Source organism: Podarcis filfolensis (genome assembly GCF_964270895.1).
Source record: "Podarcis filfolensis genome assembly, chromosome: 6".
NCBI lineage: Eukaryota > Metazoa > Chordata > Lepidosauria > Squamata > Lacertidae > Podarcis > Podarcis filfolensis.
This window is the reverse complement of record NC_139609.1, coordinates 11770833-11793630: the sequence shown is the minus strand read 5'-3', so window position 1 is coordinate 11793630 and position 22798 is coordinate 11770833. Positions and strand designations below refer to the sequence as shown.

General features: G+C 43.0%; 1 protein-coding gene across 4 annotated transcripts in view; it reads right to left on the bottom strand.

Moving 5' to 3' along the window:
* Positions 1-4456: 4456 nt before the first annotated feature.
* The window catches only part of HMCN1 (hemicentin 1), a 313634-nt gene continuing 295292 nt past the window's right edge, over positions 4457-22798 (bottom strand). For 2 of the 4 annotated variants that reach the window (XM_083620076.1, XM_083620078.1), the window contains 11 exons: positions 21717-21954; positions 20638-20700; positions 19340-19459; positions 18690-18824; positions 17744-17857; positions 15582-15707; positions 14041-14169; positions 10290-10640; positions 8513-8632; positions 7956-8082; positions 4457-6825 (listed from right to left, as the gene is read on the bottom strand). In XM_083620076.1, coding sequence (XP_083476202.1) covers positions 6459-6825; positions 7956-8082; positions 8513-8632; positions 10290-10640; positions 14041-14169; positions 15582-15707; positions 17744-17857; positions 18690-18824; positions 19340-19459; positions 20638-20700; positions 21717-21954 — 1890 coding nt within the window. In that variant the 3' untranslated portion in view covers positions 4457-6458. The remainder of the gene's footprint in view (positions 6826-7955; positions 8083-8512; positions 8633-10289; positions 10641-14040; positions 14170-15581; positions 15708-17743; positions 17858-18689; positions 18825-19339; positions 19460-20637; positions 20701-21716; positions 21955-22798) is intronic. The other 2 variants (XR_014549512.1, XM_083620077.1) reach the window with 2 other exon arrangements.

The window sequence follows — 22798 nt, the reverse complement described above, 5'->3', positions numbered from 1 at the left end:
GGGATGATGGGAGTTGCAGTCCAACAACATCTGGGGACCCACAGTTTGAGAACCGCTTGGTGTAGTGGTAAAGAGCGGTGGACTCGTAATCTGGTGAACTGGGTTCGCGTCTCCGCTCCTCCACATGCAGCTGCTGGGTGACCTTGGGCTAGTCACACTTCTCTGAAGTCTCTCAGCCTCAAATCCAAACTCTTCTTCTTCATCATCTAGAGGGTCACTGGTTCCTCACCACCAATACTGGCTTGTGTGGTAGGGCAGAACTCTGGTGTCACCCTCCTGAGAGCAGTGCCATTAATGCTTACCAGGGTGTCGGAAATGTATTCTTTTCCCATAATAAATAGCCCCAAATATTCAACAAATATAGCTTTCCTAGCATGGTGATGCACTCATGATGCAGGTATAAAAAAAATGTATGGGGGGACGGCGTACATTTTCTAGGAAAGGGCCTTTCAGCAGCTCTCCTTGAGCTCATGACGTTAACTAGATGCCCATATTTTAAAGCATGTTCTTGTTTCTTTGCCAAAATTCTATTTCCTGCTCCACCAGGGAATCGTGCCCCGAGACCGATTTGGCCGGTGCTTCTGGGATTTACACCCTTCAAAATGCTTCCTTTAGGCCATCAATCCTCATTTGGGGGGAAAGGCGGGGTAAGGTTAGGGACCTTCTTAAATGGAGACATATGGTCAAAAAGCAGCATCTTTTTCAGCTTCCTCTATATCTTCTGCACTGAGCATGAACGAACCACCACATCAAATGTAGAAATATATAGCAGAATCACCCATCCCCAGAGGCTGTCTGATAGGCGACAAGGTCAGATCAGTGAATCATGCAGTGCAGTTGACAGGTGAGAAATATCAGTAGGTCTTTCCCGGTTCTGGGAATGTTGAAGACTACCGATTGCCAGGTTCATGAGTTTGGATTGGGGAAAGAACAATTTGTACACATGCACACCCTTCACCCATTTTGTCTTGGGGTATTTCAGCTTGTGTGTAGAATGCAACACAAGAAGTCCACAAGCTGTACCTTAGTTGTCTTCATAGCTATATACCGTATTTTTTGCTTTATAAGACAGACTTTTTCCCTCCTAAAAAGTAAGGGGAAATGTGTGTGCGTCTTATGGAGTGAATGCAGGCTGCACAGCTATCCCAGAAGCCAGAACAGCAAGAGGGATTGCTGCTTTCACTGCGCAGCGATCCTTCTTGCTGTTCTGGCTTCTGAGATTCAGAATATTTTTTTTCTTGTTTTCCTCCTCCAAAAACTAGGTGCGTCTTATGGTCTGGTGCGTCTTATAGAGCGAAAAATACGGTAAGCTGTAGACTGGCATCTCCTTAAGAGTTTGAGCATTGTCAGAAGTTATGAAGAAACAGTGGGAACAGAAAACTGGGGGAACAGGAAGAGCAAGGGACTTGTGTGTCAGCACATCTATGTTCTGCTCTTGCGCTTCTTTCAACATCTAAAACAGTCTATGCACTTGCACCTTCCTGATGGAGAGATATTTTTAAGTATTTAGTTCCAAGCAGGATTTATATACCACCTGTCTCTAAAAAATATGTGAGACAGTTTACAACCAGGAGACATTCCTTGTCTCTGTGCATGGAACATGCACCCTTCCCTCTGGCTGTGAGGTTATGATGAAACATTTCCAGTTTCTTGTGCTTTGATGCCCAAAGCTGCTCTTGATCTGCCACTGGCAGCAACCAAATTTGTCATTTGCTCATGTTGGTGCCCTCTTGCCTGTGATGTGTTTGTGACATCATTGTATAACATTGGTGGAGGCTTGCTGATGAAAGCTGTGCTTAAATAAGGACTATTTGTCCTGGCCTTGCCTGTATTGCATGGTGTGAAGATGAGTCAGCACAGCATAGGCTGGACCTAACCGGAAAGGAGATGTATCATGCTTGGCACAATATAGACTTGAGCCAAAAAACAAAAAAACCCTCTGGCAGCAAAAGCTTTGCTTTTCCCTCGCACCTTTTATAATTGGTTACTGAGGGTCAGAAATAAGGGTCGTGACTTTTCATTTAAAGAGTAACTACATGGAGATCTCTTCTTGCTTTTGTGTTAAAAATGGATCCCAAAGTTGATGAAGAGAAGTGAAGTAGCTACAGTGGTACCTTGGTTCTCAAACTTAATCTGTTCCGGGAGTCCGTTTGACTCCCGAAACCGTTTGAAAACCAAGGCGCGGCTTCCGGTCGGCTTCCGGAGCTTCCTGCACTCAATCGGAAGCCGCGGAGGCCGCGCCGGACGTTCGGCTTCCAAAAAACGTTCGCACACTGGAACACTCACTTCCGGGTTTGCGGCGTTCAGGAGCCGATTTGTTCAGGAGCCAAGCCGTTTGAGCACCAAGGTACCACTGTACTGAGATGTAAGCATCCCAAAATAGTGTGATGATCACAATGACTGTTTCTCAGGCATGCTGTGCAAAGGAGGAAGGCGCCAATGCATAAAAAATGTACACTCAATCTGTCCTGTATTTGAGCACTCACCTGGTGGGCACAGGTGATGAGGAATTGTACGCAGGCGAGTGCCCTGGATTCTACCCAAGCAAATGAGTGTGTTTTGTCTTAATGCAAATATATGGAGTGTTGGCAAAGGAGGGATGTTCCATGTCTCCTCTGCGCTCAGCAGAAATGGTGTGGGCTATCAAAGGAGGGAATGCCACTCCTTTAAATGCCATCACAAAATACAGAGGGATGCTAGAGGAGTGGGGGCTGCCTCTTCTTCCTCTGCCCACCCTAAGTAGGCTAGTACTTTTTCTTCCAGGCAAGTAGGGGGGGCATATTTACAAGGCTGCACCAAATTATACTTTATTCAGCACAATGCAGTTCAACAACAATGGAAAAAAGAACACACTGAAAACAGTGTGTTATTTTGTTGTTGTTGTTTAGTCGTTTAGTTGTGCCCGACTCTTTGTGACCCCATGGACCAGAGCATGCCAGGCACTCCTGTCTTCCACTGCCTCCCACAGTTTGGTCAAACTCATGCTGGTAGCTTCGAGAACACTGTCCAACCATCTCGTCCTCTGTTGCCCCCTTCTCCTTGTTCCCTCCATCTTTCCCAACATCAGGGTATTTTCCAGGGAGTCTTCTCATGAGGTGGCCAAAGGATTGGAGCCTCAGCTTTAGGATCTGTCCTTCCAGTGAGCACTCAGGGCTGATTTCCTTCAGAATGGAGAGGTTTGATCTTCTTGAAGTCCATAGGACTCTCAAGAGTCTCTTCCAGCACCATAATTCAAAAGCATCAATTCTTCGGCGATCAGCCTTCTTTATGGTCCAGCTCTCACTTCCATACAACACTACTGGGAAAACCATAGCTTTAACTATACAGGCCTTTGTCGGCAAGGTCAATTTTGTTTTACAGTGCCCCAATGAAGAAGTAATCAAAACATGCTGGTCTGAAAAAAGTATAATTTAGTCCACCTTAAGATATTTTCTGCTGATGTTCCTCCACATTATGCAAAGCAACTGACAGGAGCCAAGTGTCTGATAACAGGGACTGCAGCTAGGAGACAACTGTTTACTGAAGCTGATCAAATGAATAAGGTTTTACTGATGCAGCTGACAGGTCTTTAAATTGATACGCAGATCTTTTATATTTCTGTCCCTTTTGCAGTCTTCCATGCCACCCTCTCCCCATTTTGGTGCTTTTGGGCAAATAATGTTGGTTTTTTTAATTAAAGATTTTCTTGTTTTACAGAAGTATGTGTAATGTCTCTCGTATTTTTTCCATGTAACATTTTTACAAATCAGTTTCATTTGTTGAGACATTGGGGGGGGGAAGGGGGTGAAGATGGGTGTTGGGGGGGGTCGGGTGGCGATGTTTCTATTTTGCTTAATGTATGTAGAGTTTGGTGTCAGCGTTGCTCGTGCTGTTCACTTGTGTTTCTTTGGGGATGAGAGAGGTTGGGGTTGGCCTAGGGTGTGGCTGTTCATTTGTGGTTGGCTGTGGTGGTCTTTGTTTTTGTGTGTGAGTGGGGTGGGTGGTTCAGGTTAGCCATATTGATTTGTATGCTGCTGGTGGATTACTGTCATTGTCTTGTTGGGCTGTGTATGTGATAAAGGGGAGCCATACCGGGGTAAAGGCATCTTCTGTTTGTCCCCGTTGTGCCTGTTGCTTCTTGGGAATCATTTATTGCTGCATTCCATTGTGCAGGACATAAGGTGGGGAGTCCGCAGCAACCTTGCTGATTTCTACTGCACAGAAATGCATATAGATAGATAGAAAATAGGCTGAATTTCCCCATCACTTACTCCAAATGAGATGGTAGGGAATTTGCAATGTTGATAATTCATCAGGATATATAGTTCCTTTACTTTTTACTCTAGCCTTCAGGAGTAATGTAAATGAACTCAGAGAGGGACACAAATTAAGGAATTTGTACGACAAAGAAGTCCTTTGTTTTCCATTTCCCTCCGGAATAAGGGTAGTGTGAAAACTCTGAATAATAAACACAGCATAGCTGTCTTGACATATTTAATTTAAAAAAGAATGTGAACATTTATTTTGGTTATTTCCATGTGTAAACAACACTCTTTGGTAAAAACATTTTTTTCTTTTTTTCTCTTTTTTTTGGAAAAAAACCCTTCTCAATATTGCATAGAAAATACACACAAGCAAACAAAACTTTATATATATATATGTACACATACTTTCATAAAAATAGAATACATCTTGGCAAAAATTACTTCCAGAGTTTGTTACCACCTTATACAGTGTATTGACACCTAACACATTGCTTGACCAAACTTGCTAGACTTTTCTTCTTTTTAAGAAACCTATTTGGGGGCAGGCAAAAATTCCATCAAATCAAATTTCTTCTTTCTGCTTTTAAACGGGAAGAAGCTGTGTTTCTTTGCTTGCACAGTCCACCACAGATTCCCTGCTTTAGTGTTCCCAAACTGTGCACCTTATAAAGCGTACTACAGAACTCAAATGTATTGCATTAAACAGTTTTAATGTTTGCGTAAGAGGAATGTTACTATGCAATCATTTTCTAAGGTACTAAGGACTAAGCGGGGGACAAGAATTCAAAGCAGAAGGGCTCAACTATTCTTGAATTGCTGCGAGAAACGCCTTCCAAGAGCAGGCCCCAACCTGTATTCTGCTTGTATCTGTTCGTCCCTACAAAGGGTTATTTGCAAGCATATATCTGAAAAGATTAAGTGTGAATGTGACAGTTGTTTGAAGGCACATGTTGAAGGTACAAGTCTCATACAGCTGGAAATGGATGCAGTTGCTTGTTGAGTACTTGTGATGGCAGGCCAAGGGCTTGTCCACACTGGGCTTCAACCATGAGTTTGAGGCTGTTTGAGCGCAACAATTCTGGGTATTGTTCACATGACAAATACACACAACCTCCCCTTACTGGGACAGTGAAAAGAAGGCAGTTTGCATTCCTCTTCAGTTAAGGTGGCACCAGAAACGTTTATGTGATCTGAGGGAAGGAGGGGAATCCAGAACTTCTTCTTGTTTCCTTTGTAGAGTACAGTCAAACCTTGGTTGTCGAACGTAATCCGTTCCGGAAGACCGTTCGACTTCCGAAACGTTCACGTTCTGAGGCGTGGCTTCCGATTGGTTGCAAGAGCTTCTTGCACTCAAGCAGAAGCCGCATCAGACGTTCGAGTTCTGAGGAATGTTCGAAAACCGGAACACTTGCTTCCAGGTTTTTGGTGTTCGGGAACTGAAAAATTCAGCAATGGAGCTTTTCCGAGGTTTGACTGTAGAAGGAAAAGGAGGATGTTATTTCTGCTTCCCCACTTCTAGCTGCTCACTGAAGACTCGATAAAGGGCCCACATAATAATATTATGGGGTGGTGGTACTGAAGCATGGCTTTGTTTCCGATGCAGAAGGGAGCTTTGTTTGTGGGGCCACCTTGCCAGTTTCAATTTGCAAATTGGGGCTTTGTGCAAAGTTTGCTTCTGTGTAATGTGTGTAACAGCCCTCAGCAGTGATACCTGCTAGTAGCCAACACCTTAGTAGTGTCTTAATTTAGTGTTTGTGAATATCAAGAAAATTGTGTTTTTCAATGTGGTAAGAAAAGACAATGAGGACACCATTAAGTTTTTCAAAATCTTTGTGGTAATTTTGTTCTCTTTGCATATCGAGGAGATACTTGCCTACCACTTTGGGACCACCAAATTTCCACCTAATTAGAACTTCTAACTAGTTCTGAGTCAGCAGAACAATCTTTGAGAAGTGACTGCTCCAGTGTAATAAATAAAGCAAGTGGTTAAGATTCCAAGGAATCGTGGATTATGGTGATTTTTGTCAAGATGGAATGATGGCAACAGATTGGCAGCCAGAGGGAAGGAAATAAGGTTACAACATAGCACCATTCTCCCCCCACAAGTTGCAAGGTCTGTTTTAAGATAAGGGACAGTGATTCTGGAAGTGGTGACACCCAGCGGCACATAGGCATGTGATTAACATACTTTGATTACTGTCGGCAGTGCTTTTCCTAGTATGGATAGGCAGACACGGCTATATAAACGATGAAGGTTGTTTGATATTCAATGGCTCCGTCGACACTGTAAGACAGAGCTCTGACTCTCATCCTGTACGTCTCTGGTTCCCGCAGAGGCCTGGTGGTGTAAACCACTCCTTTCAAGTTCTCATCTCTGAGTGCAAAAGGAATTGTCAAATCCTCGTTCACCATGAGGAAAGTTGTCCTCGGGTGCATCACTCCGTCTTCAGTGTAAGCAACTAGTCGGATTAAATCCTGATTGGCAGCAATGCCAAACGGGAGGGACATAAATTTGTATTCCAAGGCGTAAGGACTCAAGGCACACTCCAGATCGTTGGGTGGGCAGTTCTTGAGGCAGAACCTAAAATAAACACAACTATGAAGGCCTGGGCCATGATTGCATCAGAGCAGCAATATATAGTGAAGCAATTGTGCCTTTTAATTCACATAGCACCACTCTCAGGTAAGAGATAAAAACCATAGGCCTGTGATTTTATTTATTTAAAATTTATATGCCTTTTTTTTTTGTAAAAACAAAACAAAAGCCCTTTGTTCTTTAGAAAGTGGCACAATAAACCAGGCCCAAACTACAGGTTCTGGGGAAATGAATATGTGTTATCAGGAGATGCAGGAAACACCCAATCGAAAAAATGAATGATGTGATGGGACAACATTAGCATCTTCCTGCATATCGCACCACTGTGTTCACCTAATGCTTAGAAGGAGAGGCAAAAGCTAGCATGATGTCACATATATCAAATAATAATGGTGAGAAGTGTGTCAGGTGTCTACATCTCTCCCAACAGCCTATAATTTGAGCCTATTACCCCTTTAGCTAAAGAAGTGTGGACAGATTTTTAAAAATCCACTTTCTTTCAGCCGAAGACACTGAAGAACCACTTAAGACAAAAAGAAATTGAAGAATTATTTCTTCCCCTACCAGCTAAGACCTAGCCACCAAAGATCAGGTAAGTTAAATGGCTTTTTGGTGCATTCAACACATGCTTAATGAAGTTCCCAGACAATAGGGAAGTAATGAACCTCACTAGGTGTTGTTTAAAGGTTTCCTTGAAGATCCAGTTTGCTGGTCATAGAGATCACAGTGTGATACAGAGGAAGGACCCCTGGAGGACTGGCAGAACCCAGTCCATTGAATTATGCCCAGAGGTCTCTAACAGCCCTCTCAGGGGCCGGTGGTTAGGGATAATGGGAGTTGTAGTCCAGCAACATCCAGATTCCACATCTCCTGATCTATAGGAGGCTATGCCAAAAGAGTCAATGAGTTCTTTTGGAGCAACACATGGCACAGTGTGTGCTGGTGAAAGCATAGAAGGAACTTAGCCAACACATAATTCAAGCTCTTCTGAGGTCAGAAGGAAGAGTTGCAGTGTATATAAGACTATTGCATGGACTGGCCTCTTATGCAAATGTTAAGGAGATCAATCAAAAAAGCAATCTGGAGAAACTAACACGACTGAATAGGAAACATACCCGGAAAGAGGATCTCGTTGATAATTTGGCGGGCAAGGCGTATCTATACACTGATAGCTTCCTCTCGTGTTAAAGCACATACGATTTGGTCCACAGTGGATGTTCTGTTCAAGGCACTCATCTATATCTGATTGGTTATCAAAGGAAAACAACAGATTACATCAGATAACAAGTAAACTCAAAACCCTCCCAGCCCATAGACAGCAAAGATTTCTTACCAATAATAAAAACATAAGATTGCACATAGGGACAGAGCTTTAGAAAATAAAGCATAGAAATAAATAAGGGATTTGGCTTTCTGCTGTGCAAATCTGGCATAAAATACAGTTCTGCCCTTCCCAAAAGAGAACCCTGAAATGATACGTTCCACAGGCATAAATAAGGACCACCATTTAATTAATTAATATCTTAAGATAGGTTCTACCTACAGTGGTCTCAACATCAGCTGCAGCAGGCTAATCTAACATCTGCTACATGGCTTCTGTCTGCAAAGGCATTTATGAGGTGGGTGGTGCAAATGTTATACTTCTCATATAATATTTCCTTTATTTTCTCACCTTGGCACGTTTTGCCATTGGGCATAACCTGATAGCCAGCTGGGCAGAAACACTGGTAACTCCCTAAGGTATTCCTGCAATCATGTTGACAAGCATCCCTGTTCTCACATTCATTAATATCTGTAAAAAGAAAAAGAGGGGGAAAGTGGGGGGGTTGAAAACATACAATATTGAAGCCAACGGACAAACTAATAATGAAAAATATATTTGATGCACATCTACAGAAATTAAATTCTTACGCAGACATAATATCCTGAACCATATGAAGGCTAAACATCGCTTTATGTATTTTTCTTAGATTATGCGCTTTAGCAAATTTGAAGAATGCCATCCCAATCAAGATTTTTGACCTTAAGTTACATGTAGTTTTCAAGAGCTCTAAACTGTTAGACAATGAATCTCTGGATGATGCTTTCCACAGGCACTACAGACTGACTGGAAAAGTTAGTCAGTGGCTGGTGCTCCGAAGGCTGGCAAGGGTTTGAATGAGCAAAGTCAAAAGTCACGCATGTCTTCTGGAAGCCACTGAGCTAATTAATTTATGGCTCCCTAGAGGCAAATCCCTCACTGGGCACAAATGCCTCCCTCACACCCCTAATGAACTCAGCTTCTTACACCCAGAAAATTAGACAACACTATTGCTGAATTTGGCAACTTTTTGGGGGGTTGGGGGTTGGGTAGGCACCATAGTAAAGCAGCAGAATTCAACTCATGAAGTCAAGATGTTGGAAATTAGAAACTAGGAGACAACTAAAACCTTTTTTTAAAAAAAGTTAGGGCTTTCGTTTGAGTGAGGATATGCATTCTGCAACATCAATGCAGGCGTTGCGGCACCTACACATGTTTTAAAAAGTGATTTTTTTGGGGGGGTGAGCGTTGTGCTCCTCTGCCCCTTAAGTTGACACCAGCCAATTTTGAAGCCACACTCTGGACCTCAGTCTAGCTTCTCAAGAGAGTTATGCCCCTGAGATAAGTTCTCATTCCATGCACTTTGAACTTTCCCCCAATCGCTGGGCACATGGGTCAAAACTCTAAAATGTGAAAATACATAAATCTGCCCATCAGTATGCAAGGCACAAGGTGGCAGCACCCTGACAAGCTTTATATAAACTTTTTTCAACCATTTCAACCCCAAACAGACCTTATTTTGTGTCCAAGATAATGTTTCTCCTGGACCACACCCTGGCATTCCCTCGCTTTAGGTCCATTTCCACTGAGGTGAAGAGCAGTTGGGTGCATGCAAAGCTATCTGCAGTCAATGATGGAATTTATTTTTACCCCAAGAGGGGGGAAAAGAAGGCTGAAATACCCAGAAAGGGACAGGGGGAGAATAAATGGGATGGATATGCTCTGCTCTGCCAAAATATCTTTTCAGTTGTTTGGGCAGAAAGTGAAAGTTACATATACAGCGGTACCTCAGTTCTCGTAAGTCGAATGTTTGGGTTTTTGAATGCCGAAAACCCAGAAGTAACTGCTTTGGTTTTTGAATGCTTTTCGGAAGCCGAACATGCCACTCGGCTTCCGTTTTGAGTTTTCCGTGAGTAAATGCTTCTGGAAATGAATGCTTCGGTTTTTGAACGTTTCAGAAGTTGAACGGTCTTCCGGAATGAATTACGTTTGAAAACTGAGGTACCACTGTATTGGTAAAATCTTATTATAGAGCATCTATATCATATCTGTGTGCAAAAGCAACCTAACAATAAGCTGAATGAACATCTTTATGGAATATGCATATTATGTATACATATATCTATACACACATACACTTGACATTTACCTATACATTTGTTACTTCTTGCCTCATAGCCTTCAGGGCAAGTCTCTCTAAAATTCCTTTTAGTCCTGGAGATGGGACCTCTGCTGTTCCTATACTCTGAGTAGGAGCTGTAGAGATTGGATGAGTGCCTGACATATTGCTGAGGTCGGTAGCTGTCTCTCACGGGGGAGAACTGTGCATAGTTATGGCTATTGTAATAGCTGCCATAATCTGGCAACCTCTCCAATCCAGCGCATGATTTGCCATCGCCTAATAAATGTTGTCCAGGGGGACAGATACACTTGAAGCTGCCAGGGCTGTTGGCACATTGATACGCACAAGGTCTAGGCACTTGTTCGCATTCATTTATGTCTGCTCATGGGACGCAACAAACCATGTGACGTGGGGAGGGAGGGAGACAACACAAAACATTAAAAAGCACATCAGTCTGCAGAACAATCTGAAATTACAAATGTGATCCTGACATCACAAAGCTCTCTCCACCCCCCCCCCGAGCTACACACAATGCATGCACTTGTTTTCCTGTTCACAAACATCATGTCATTAACTTGGCTGCCCAAACCTGCCCTTGACAAGCTTAGTAACACAAATGCTGTGTGACCTGTAAAAGGCAATAAATATTGAGTAAAATAGAGGCCTGGGTGAGCTTCTCATTGCTCTAGGTTTCCCACCCCCCCCCCAGACAAAGCTTCAAAGTGTGTCAGCTCCATTTGCTAAGAGGGTTTTCTGAACATGTTAAGATCTGCAAACATCTGTTCTGCAAGGAGAGTACTCTTTAACCTAAGACAGAGGCTTCAATCTTATGCACACAGGAGTAGCCACACTGAGGACAGTGGCACTTACCGTATTTTTTGCTCTATTAGACAGACTTTTTCCCTCCTAAAAAGTAAGGGGAAATGTGTGTGCATCTTATGGAGCGAATGCGGGCTGCGCAGCTATCCCAGAAGCCAGAACAGCAAGAGGGATCGCTGCTTTCGCTGCTCAGCAATCCCTCTTGTTGTTCTGGCTTCTGAGATTCAGAATATGTTTTTTCTTGTTTCTCTCCTCCAAAAACTAGGTGCGTCTTATGGTCTGGTGCGTCTCGTAGAGCGAAAAATAGGGTACTTTTAGCATGCATGCACAGGGTTGCAGTGTAAATTTTTTCCCTTCCCTGCCATCTAAGAAATTGTAGGCTCTTGCAAACATCAACAAAGAAATAACAATGAAAAATAAGCGGAAAGGCACAGAGATGTGTAGCAAGCTGGTTTTAAGACAAGCAGCAGTTTAGTCAGTAACAGAACCTTGAAAGAAGCTAAAGGAACACAATTGCTATGTAATGGATATCATGCTAAAACGTTTGTTAGTGAATATTCCTTCTTTTAAAAACAAATGAAGCACATTTCACAGCATTCTTAAACACAGTTTGTTTGGAGATTCAGGTTTGCTTTCTGTTATCGTAGCTGCTTTTCGTGCCAGACAGGTAAATTTTATTTGGAAACGATACAGCACCAACAATGGCACGTTACCTAATTAGTGATGGATTCTCAAGTTATTTTCAGCTAGCGATGTTATGAGAAATCAAAATTCTAATCTCCCTGCTTGATTTGTAGGAGAATGAAAGGGAGCTGCCCAGGCCTGCTCACCACCCCCATGGGGCACTCAAGATCACCTTTATCAGGTAGGCAGAATTCACTTGCCCCTTAAATGAAAGAAGCCAGATGGACCCTCCTTCCGATTTGCTTCTTTCAAATGGAGATGCAGCCAGCAGGGTTTAAGCCTTCTCTCATCTCCGACCAATGCCACTACCTATCAGGAGCGATGAGAGTTGCAGTTAACTTGCCACAATCCCAGTTGTCAGAAGTTATCTGCCAGTGCTGACACTTGCTATGCCTTATTTTGCCTTATTGAATAAAGACCCACCTTCTCAATGGGTTTTGATGCTTGAAAGCCTGCTCGGCAAGACCCAGTTTGTTACGGGGCCAATCAGTCTGCTGCTTGTTAATATCTACCGTATTTTTCGCTCCATAAGACACACTTTTTTCCTCCTAAAAAGTAAGGGGGAATGTGTGTGCGTCTTATGGAGCGAATGCAGGCGGGAGGCTCTGCTCTCTCTTTAAAGAGCTGCGCCGAGCATGTGTGCGGCTCTTGCTGGCTTTTCCGCGAGGTGGGAGAAGGGACTGACGGGCTGCCCTCCGTCCCTTCCCCACCTCCCAGAAAAGCCTCTTCAAAGAGCCGCGTCCCTCATCCCGCTTTGCTGGGAAGCCATCAGAAAGAGCCGCTGCACAGCTATCACTCTTGCTCTGCTGGCTTCAGCGAGAGCTGCGCAGAGGCTCTTGCTCTGCTGGCTTCTCAACGAAGCAAGAGGAGGGACGGACGGGAGCAAGCAAAGCGAGAGCCGCTTACATGGCTTCTGTCCCACTTTGCGCAGCTCCCACTTTGCTTGCCCATCCCTCCTCCCGCCTCGCTGTAAAGCAAGCAAAGCACCTGTCCCGGTGTCTCCTCCTCCTCTTTTACAGTGAGGCAGGAGGAGGGATGGGCAAGCAAAGTGAGAGCTGCGCAAAGCGGGAGAGAAGCCATGTAAGCGGCTCTCGCTTTGCTTGCTTTAAAGCAAGAAAAGTGGGAGCCGCTTACATGCTCTGCGCAGAATATATTTTTTCTTGCTTTCCCCCTCTAAAAACTAGGTGCGTCTTATGGTCAGGTGCGTCTTATGGAGCAAAAAAATATGTATTTTCAAACAACAATCCTTGTTTATAAAGTTAGGAATTACAAATACCCTTTTGCTTGCTTACTTCCTGAACTTTTTCCCAGTAAACCTCATGCTTTTGGGTTGAATTTTGACTGCTCTATATACCTGAGGGAGCATCCTTACGCCACTGATCGTCTTTGCTTTTGTCTTCATTTAATCTGGGGAAGTTAAACAACACCTCTGCTGAGTGAGCCTCCTTAAATTTTGCAATCCCTGCTCTGTGCTTTCTGGGAGAAGATGATTGACGTGGAGCCCAACTTGTGTGTAAAGGAGAGTGCTAGCCAATTTGCATCAGGATAAAAATGTTGGAAGGCCCTGACCAACAGCCTTCCGTGGTGCCTTGAAGTTACAAAGCCAGTGGGAAGACTAAAACAAGTATAAGATGTGGGTGGACCTGGAGGACTGAAGTTTATTTGGAGTCACAAAAGGGAGATAAAGGAACTGTGACAAGGCAGAACAAGCTGTGCTGCACCCCTGCTCCCTGCACATGTGATTTTGCTTGCTTGTTTTGACATTTACAACTGAATACATGACCGGGGGCGGGGGGCACTATTATACAAGGAAGTTTTGTCATTGTATGCGGAACAGCAGCTCAGATAGTTAGCCCACATACAAGCTACATTGTCTGGCACCAAGTACATGCAGTGCAGAGAACTAGCCACTTGTTAAGGAGCAAAATAAAGCAAGGAACCATGCAGAATTAAGATTCGTCCCAAATTCATCTTGCAACATGCATGTCATAGAATGCATCACCATGATACATGCAAGCTTACTTTTACTTGGTGTGATTTAAACAGTCACATTCCCTGGGAATTGTATGCATTTGTGCTTGAAATCAGCCACTCTTAATTTTTTTTCTTTTCAGTAAGAGGTCTTTGAGGTCTAATTAGTCGTAGCTGAAGCCTGCTGATTTCAAGCAGTAGAGCATGTTAAACCCTTTTGTGGGTAGACATAAACAGCAGCCAGAATCAGATGGTGGGTACCAGAATAGCATTCATGTTTATCCAACCCCTGCTTCTAACTTACCCATACAAGGTCTTCCAATGCCATGGGATCGGTACCCTCTCGGGCACACACACCGGTAGCTTCCTCGCGAGTTTTCACATATCTGATTGTAGCGGCACTGATGTGTACCATCTCTGCATTCATCGACATCTGACAAGGAACACAAAATCTTTAAAAGTAACTGTACTTGTATACAAACACTTTATAGCAGATATTTATTATTCACATAGAGCTTAGCTACAAGGTTACCCAAAGTTGTCCCCCCCACTGTATTTTATTTTGTTTGTAATTCCTCCGTTTTCATAGATGGATACTTTTCTGTCATAAGAGTGTGTTTTGCTATCCAGAATTCAGCATCCTCTTGGGGTCTTGGATGTTAATACAGTGGTACCTTAGTTTTCAAACGCCGAAAACCCGGAAGTGTGTGTTCTGGTTTCGTAACATTTTTCGGAAGCTGAGCAACTGATGCGGCTGTCGGCTATTGTTTCTGGTGCACCTGCACCAATCAGAAGCTGTGCCTTGGTTTTTGAACATTTGACTTCCGGAATGGATTAAGTTTGGCGATTTTGTTTTTACTATTTGCATTTTTGTTTTTCAGGCTTTTTCGATTAATTTGTTTTTTGTGATTGTGTGGAACCCAGTTCAGCTACTGATGGATTGATTGTGTGACTGCGGAAATGGATAAAAGCCCCTCATCCAAACAATGACTATCATCAGTGCAAGTAAGAAAAGAAAAGAATTTTTTTTTAAATCATCTACAATACTGTCTTATTTATTTTATAGTACAGTACATTGATCATTGCTTTCATTTTATGGATGAATGGTCTTGTTAGATAGTAAAATTCATGTCAAATTGCTGTTTTAAGGGTCATTTTTAAAAGTCTGGAACAGATTAATCCGTTTTGCATTACTTTCTATGGGAAAGCACACCTTGGTTTTGGAACGCTTTGGTTTTGGAACGGACACCACTGTATATGGGAATTCAGGTATCCCCTTTTTATTCATTTTTATCATATCTTCCCTTATTCTTAAATGAAAATACACAGCACAATTTTTTCTGAGAAGGAATGAGGGAGATTTTTTTAAAAAACCCCAATGAAGAGTAAAAGTATTCTACATGTGTGTGTGGGCCTTCTCGGTAGTGGCGCCCGCCCTGTGGAACGCGCTCCCATCAGATGTCAAAGCGATAAAAAACTACCTGACATTCAGAAGACATCTTAAGGAAGCCCTGTTCAGGGAAGTTTTTAATGTGTGATATTTTAGTGTATTTTTGGTTTCTATGGAAGCCGCCCAGAGGTACCGCGGGGTACAAATAATAATAAATAATAATAATAATTATTATTATTATTATTATTATTATTATTATTATTATTATTATTATTTCCGATTCACGTAGTTGTTCAAGAGTAGAACACATGCTTTTTGGGATATGATACCCATTGCGTAGTTCACAAGTGACATTCACAAACATAGTGGAAGGAGAGGGATGAGGTAGAAGCAGCTGGAGATCTCCTGATTCTCTGCTACAGTCTGACAAGAATGCAGAAAAGAAACATACATACCTATACAACTTCCATTTTCTGCTTTGGTCATTCCATTTGGACACAGATCAATGCATTTATAGCCACCTCGTGTATTCTTGCAATGCTGGTCAAGTCTGCATACATTTTGTCTGCATTCATTCACATCTTTAAGAAGACAGAAAGTTCAGTAGCTAAACTGATAGCATTATGCTTTCACCTCTTGGGTGAAAATCCTTGTTTTACGTAACTTCTCCCTCTCCCATATACTTTTGTGAAGAAATCTTTATGTTGCTCAGAACAAAACGGCTTACAATTTGCATGTGGCACCAAGGTCATATGATTTGACCTTTTCCTATTGCCAAGTGAAATAGATTTTAACAGAGACGTACAGCAAAAATTCACCCTGTCACATCTGACTTGGGCTGCATTTCTGGTTGTTGTAGAAACATGTTTTGCCTTAAGACAAGGGTGGAGAGTTAGATCTGGCCAATGGGTCAAATTCTTACCTTCCCCATCTCCCGTTAGCCAACTGTGGCACGTGGGTGGGGCTGCTGCCTGTCAATCACCTGACATCATGTGGGCAGAAACAGAGGGTGTTGCAGGCACCGCTGATCGGCTTTTGGCAGGGAGCCGACGTTGCATATGAACTTACTTTTTTTACATCATAAAATATATCTTATATCTGCAATTGTAGTGCTGCAACTGTCGTTAAGGCATGAGTTTGGCTTACAAAGCATTACTAAATAGGTAGATCTGAGCAACAGTTAAATCTCAGTTACGTAGAGAAGTGCTAATTGGTGCCTATTGATGGGGGAGGCAGACAATGACACACAAGGTAGACCAGGACCTCTATGGGCAAGTAGTGAGCCCTTACCCTTGCAGAAAAGAGCTGAGTAAGGGGGAAGGAGTCACAACGACTGCAGGGCAAGGGCTGTGTATGGGCGCTTCACTCATGCCACAGGGGGAGTATCGCTGGCAGCAGAGGGCGGCCCACAGGTCCTAGTCCTGGGGCCAAAGGTGGCAGAGGAATTAAGCTGCCTGAAGAAGAAACACTCATCTAGCACCAAGAACTGCTAAGCAGGGAACTTTCAGTCTTTCTGTCTTACAAAGCATAGCAAAAAAGATCCTTTCAGTGGAAGCTAGCCTTTGTAGCTGACATTATCATGAGTGCAGAAGGAATTGAACTGCAAAGACACACTTCCTATGAGCCCGGTCCCTGTGTAGTGTAGTGCCTAGAGCAGGGGTCCCCAAACTAAGGCCCGCGGGCCGGATAAGACCCAAGGGACTCGTTTATCCAACCTACAGTGACCCCTGCCACCTGCTGCCGCCGCCTGCTCCTACCGGCACTACACTGCGCGGCTGCCCACTTCCAGGTTGGAGGAGCACTGGAAATAGCTTGTGCGCATGCGCAAGTGTTATTTGCGCATGCACAAGCGGTATTTCTGGTGCACATCTGGGGTGGAGGAGGCCCGTGCACATGCACACAAGCTATTTCCAGTGCACCGGAAATAGTGTGTGTGCACGCGTATGGGCACGTGCTCCCCCGCCCTCCGGCCTGCCGCACGATCGGCGCTGGAGACACCGGCCTGAGGCGCAGTAAGTTTGCTGACCCCTAGAAGAACAGCCTTACCAAAGGTGTCATGGGCTTTGAAGATGCTAGAACTCAGGATGAAGGGGAGAAACGTGCTAAGAGGCAGGCACACTTGGTAAACCCTCACCGTAATCAATTCCCACCCAGAAACCTACATCCCCACTGTGGAAGGACATGTGGATCCAGAATTGGCCTCCCCAGTCCCTTACAGACTCACTGTTTAAACAGTGTTCATGGAAGAAAATCTTACTCTGTTTCAAGTGATCATCAAAGAAAAGAAGAGGATTAGGAGCGGGGAAATCCAGGTTTAGATCGTGCTCAGCCCTGAAGTTCACTAGACCTTGGTTCATTCATTGTTCCTTATACTAGGAATAGGTTGGAGACTTTCAAGGCCTTAAGGTTTCTTAAGAAATATCTGATTGACTGTGTGTTGCTCATTCTAGATTATATTTCAAAGCAAACCTACTCAAGACATTTTATAGGCAAATTGTCGTTTGATTTCCAGAGGATTTTTTTTATCAGCAGGACTTAATAGGCTTTGTCCAGCTCTCCAAGAGAACCTTTATAAACTACGTGTATGGGCCCCACTGTCCTGAAATCTATTTCATACCTATGCATTTTCTGCCTTTTAGCTGATATCCTGGTTCACACCCACAGTGGAAGCTTCCAATGATGTTGAAGCAGCGTTGATTACAAGGGTTCGACTCTTGGCACTCATTAACATCTGTTGAATAATATAGACATGATTAAACCTCTCTTACCCTGCAGACTTGGAGTGATTGTTGTCAGAGGGCAAAGCCAGACATTTGTCACCAAACAGAGGCAATGAGATGAGGGGATTTCTTAACTCTTCACACGACTATTGTTTCTTCCTCAGCCTAACCAATAGGTTTCTGTCCATCTTGGGGAGGCGAAGCCAGGCTGAACTGCTGGGGATTGTGTAGGATCAGGTGGCTGTGTGTGACCCCGCAAATAACGCCCCCCTATTTGAAGTGGGGAGGGGTCATTGTCAAATAGTGGAAAAGAGCAGTATCATTCATCTGGAGTCTGTCTGATCATTTTATGGTCTTAACAAACTATACTGGGAGCAGCAGATAGTGAGATTAATGGTTAACAGTTCGAGTTCATTAGGTGAAACATCAGTGACATTTCATGCAGTTTCACTCTTTGCAAAACCCTTTGCCACCCTTTTGTATTCTTAACAGTTCTTTCCCGAGTTAGATCTAACTCAGGCTGCTGGTTAGCTATCATTCTCTAAAGCATGCAAAATACTAGCATGAAATGGAAAGTAACATCAAATGACAAGAACCTGTGTTTACACAGATCTGAGCGAAAGAGCACTAATGAAAAACGTCTTGCCTGTTGAGTATTCTGGAAACTGCAGAGAGATTATCAGATAATCACAAAATGTGAAGGCAAAATTTCAAAGAACATTTTAATCAAATCCTTACTGCGTTCAAGGATTCATCCTGCCCTTATAAAAAAACTGTTATTTAACGGAGTCTCATGTGATTTAATAATAATTGTTGGCAGATGAGACGACACTATCTCCATACCTTGGCAATTTAGTCCATCTGATGTTCTTCTGAAGCCGATCCCACACCGAACCACACAGTGGTAAGAGCCAATAATGTTTTCACAGTCCTGGCCAGCATGGCAAGAATGCCTCCCTAAGGCACACTCGTCAATATCTGCAATAAAGGCAAGCCATATGTGCACTCATACATCAATCCATCATGGAAGAAACTGTGTCTGTTTTATCATGAGAATATTACCCAGGTTAGTATCTTAGGACCTGATCTGAAGGCATATATAGTGGTACATCCGGTTGCGGATGGGATTCATTCTGGAAGTCTGGTTTCCCCAACCTGAGGACCACTTCTGTGCATGCGTACGTGGCGGTAGACCACTTCTGCACATGCACATAAGCGGTTTACTGCTTCTGTGCATGTGTGCGCGGCAAAACCCGGTAAAATACTTGCAGGTTTGCTGCTTTCGCATCCCAAAGTTTACGTAACCAGAGGGTTACATAACCGGAGGTACTGGTGAGTATCTGAATAGGACATCAGCTTTAGTATCATCAAAGAAGAAATGGGATGTAAATACAAAGAATAAAAGATAAAATAACATTCATCTCTCATGTATTCTAAATACCGTCATAAAAACATGGTGTGGCCAGTGCACAACATCTAAAAGCAAGCCTTACCTTGGCATGCTCTTCCATCTGCTGATATGGTAAGTCCTTTGGGACACGAACAATAATAGGTTCCTATGGCGTTGTGGCAAGTGTGGGAACATGGATTTCGAACTGTACACTCATCTTCATCTAATGATAAAAGCAAAACCACATAAAACTAGGGTGCCGTTTGCACGGTATAGTTCATAAACAGGAATATAGACTGGCAACAGGAAGTCTATAGGGTCTAACTAGGCTTCTGGGATTCATTAACGTTATCTTTAACAATAAAAATGAGGAAGTGAAGGACCCAGCCCCCTTCCCACACTGTTAATCCTGCTCACACTACAGCAGCAATTTGAACATTCTAAAAACACTAAAGGGTTAGGACCAAGGAGAAGGAAAACGAAAATTCAATCGTGTTAAAAGATCAGAATGGAAGCCTGGACCCCCAAATTCAGTTTCAGTTCTAACCCACTCTTAATATATCTGTGTGAATATATGTCAATATGTTTCCACTGGGCAAAGTCAGATTTCCCCCCCCCCCAGATAAGGGCAGGGATGGGTAACACCAAACTTGAGCTTCTCAAACCAATACATGAACCAAAACACAGCCGCTCTTTGAAATTCGCAGTTCTCTGAATTCTTGCCTTGACACTCTTGCCATGACAAATGTGCATGTATTAGGGAAAGTGTACTTAAAAAGGGATACAGTGGTACCTCGGGTTAAGTACTTAATTCATTCTGGGGGTCCGTTCTTAACCTGAAACTGTTCTTAACCTGAAGCACCACTTTAGCTAATGGAGCCTCCTGCTGCTGCTGCACCGCCACCGTGCGTTTTCTGTTCTCATCCTGAAGCAAAGTTCTTAACCTGAAGCACTATTTCTGGGTTAGCGGAGTCTGTAACCTGAAGCGTATGTAACCTGAAGCATATGTAACCTGAGGTACCACTGTATTATTAGTGAAAATAACATACAAATGCATTAGGAAAAACTGCTTGACAAAATGTGTATATTAGTCAGAGCAACAAACAAAAATATATGAGAAATTCTCGCTAAAAAGCCAACAAATTCTCACAAAGATTTTTTTTAAAAAAACAACCCACAAATTGCTGCAGAAAGGAACTCACTATTAAGATTGGGAAAAATGAGAAACCTAAATAGACACGTTCACCATCCCTACTCGAGAATAAGAGTTTCTGAATAAGCAACATGTTCAGCAACTTTAGCTCTAATTTACCTAAAGTGAAGTCTGGAAGAGGCATCCTAGGAGTCTGTAAAGGGAATGTGTGCTTCTATATTTAGTCACATTATTAGCCATATTCTTACCTGTACAATATGGCCCAGCAGAGTCTAAGCCAAACCCATTAGGACACTGGTTGCTTTGGTCTCCTGTGGATGAAGGAAGCAAAAGGATTACAGACTGACAAAAAAAACCCCTATGGACATCAGATTTTTCTTTTATAAAGTTCTTCAAAAGTTCACTGGGTACTTTGGTTGGAAAGTTTTCTGTTTATTGTAATTTTGTTTATTTAATTGATAGGGTGGTCTATAAATGATGTAAGTAGATGAATATTCAAAACTGAATAAACGTTTATGCAGAAATGTACCACCCTCAATAAGATTATGTTGCTTTTATGTACAACAATGGGGGAAACAATCCATCTAAAATAAAAAATTGCATTCAAGATGACAGTAAGGGAAGAACCAAAGTAAATATTCTTCCTTTCTAAAGCATAATCCACTTCAGGAAAGGCAAAACATCTCAGATTCATTTATTTGCATCTAGACAACAGGTTGTCAAAATAACTGGGGGGGGGGGGCAAGACTAATAAAAGTTAACAGACCCAAATGAAACTACATAAACAAAGCTAAAATGCCATATTTTCCTGGCAACTCACAAGTCCCCTTTAAAAAGATGTCCCTGTATTAACAAATATTTAAAAAAGAATTTATACACCTCTGAATAAATTTATGTAAAAACTAAAGGGAAAAAATTAATAAAACTTTAAATTATGAATCACCCAGATAAGATGCAGCATTCTCTCTAAGGAATTTCCTGTCTCATCAGTTATTGCAGACATTAATTGTGCACTCTTCACAGTTGCATTTTTATCTTGTTCACCCAGTAGATAAATTACAGACTCCTGATTAGACCTCTACTATTTCTCCCTAAATTTGTCCCAAGTATTGTTCTACCAGCGCATTATGCAAGGCATTATATATAATAGTATGTACAAGGTCTTCAACCCAATGTAAACTACTTAGAATATGGCATGCTTTTACCATATTCCTTCTAAAACATTTAACAGCATCAGATTTAACTGGCCTTCGATAAAGGCCATCCTTTACTTAAAAGGCATCTCATGTCTACCAAACCCTGCGTGTACCATTCCCCGCAACAATACCTTTTGTAATGGAAGCACGGATTTTAAAAGTTAGAGCTTCTTCGAGTGCATTGTATTCTGTTTCAACAGAGGCGGCCTGGAGGGTTTCCACCAGGAAGGGCATTCTTCCGCGATTCGGGTCGTAGGTAATGGTATGGTTCCAAGTGTATGGTACACTAACTCCATCTATGGTGAAGAGTCGTGTAGAGTAAGCATAGAGCTGACCAGGGCCTGTCTGAATATAATCTTCTGTATAATCCTGAAACGAACACCACACAACTCCAGATTAAGGAGACATTAAGGAGACACTTTGCCATTCTCCATGGCCATAGCGGACATGCAGGAATGGACGCAATCATCCACAGTTTTGAAAAATGCTAGATTGCTATAATGGAACTAGATTTCCCTTCCATTCCTCCAGCTTGAAAGGAACACAAGTGGAATCCAGAGGGGAAGAAAATACACGGACTACAATATTTGAGCTGTTGCTTAGCGCTCATGCAACCAGCACCAGAGGATAGCCTGCTAAGAGCCGGTCTTGTGTGTCCCATGTAGGAGAAGGGATTAAAGGTAAAAGGTAGGGACCCCAGACGGTTAAGTCCAGTCAAAGGCAACTATGAGGTTGTGGCGCTCATCTCGCTTTCAGGCCAAGGGAGCGGGTGTTTGTCCACAGACAGCTTTGCGGGTCATGTGGCCAGCAGGACTAAACCGCTTCTGGCACAATGGGACACCGTGATGGAAGTCAGAGCACATGGAAACGCTGTCTACCTTCCTGCCACAGCGGTACCTACTGGCGTGCTTTTGAACTGCTAGGTTGGCAGGAGCTGGGACAGAGCACAGAGCAACGGGAGCTCACTCTGTTGCAGGGATTCGAACTGCCGACCTTCCGATCGGCAAGCCCAAGAGGCTCAGTGGTTTAGACCACAGCGCCACCCGTATCTCATCACATCAGTGGATGGATGCCTATCCATAGCAAAAATAAAACTAACAATATAGTTAGCAATCAAAAGAACTTCTGGGGACAATGAGCGGATGATCAAACAATAGACTTTGCCTACAGCCACAGGATCATATGAGGATGACAGTGGTGTCAACTGACACAC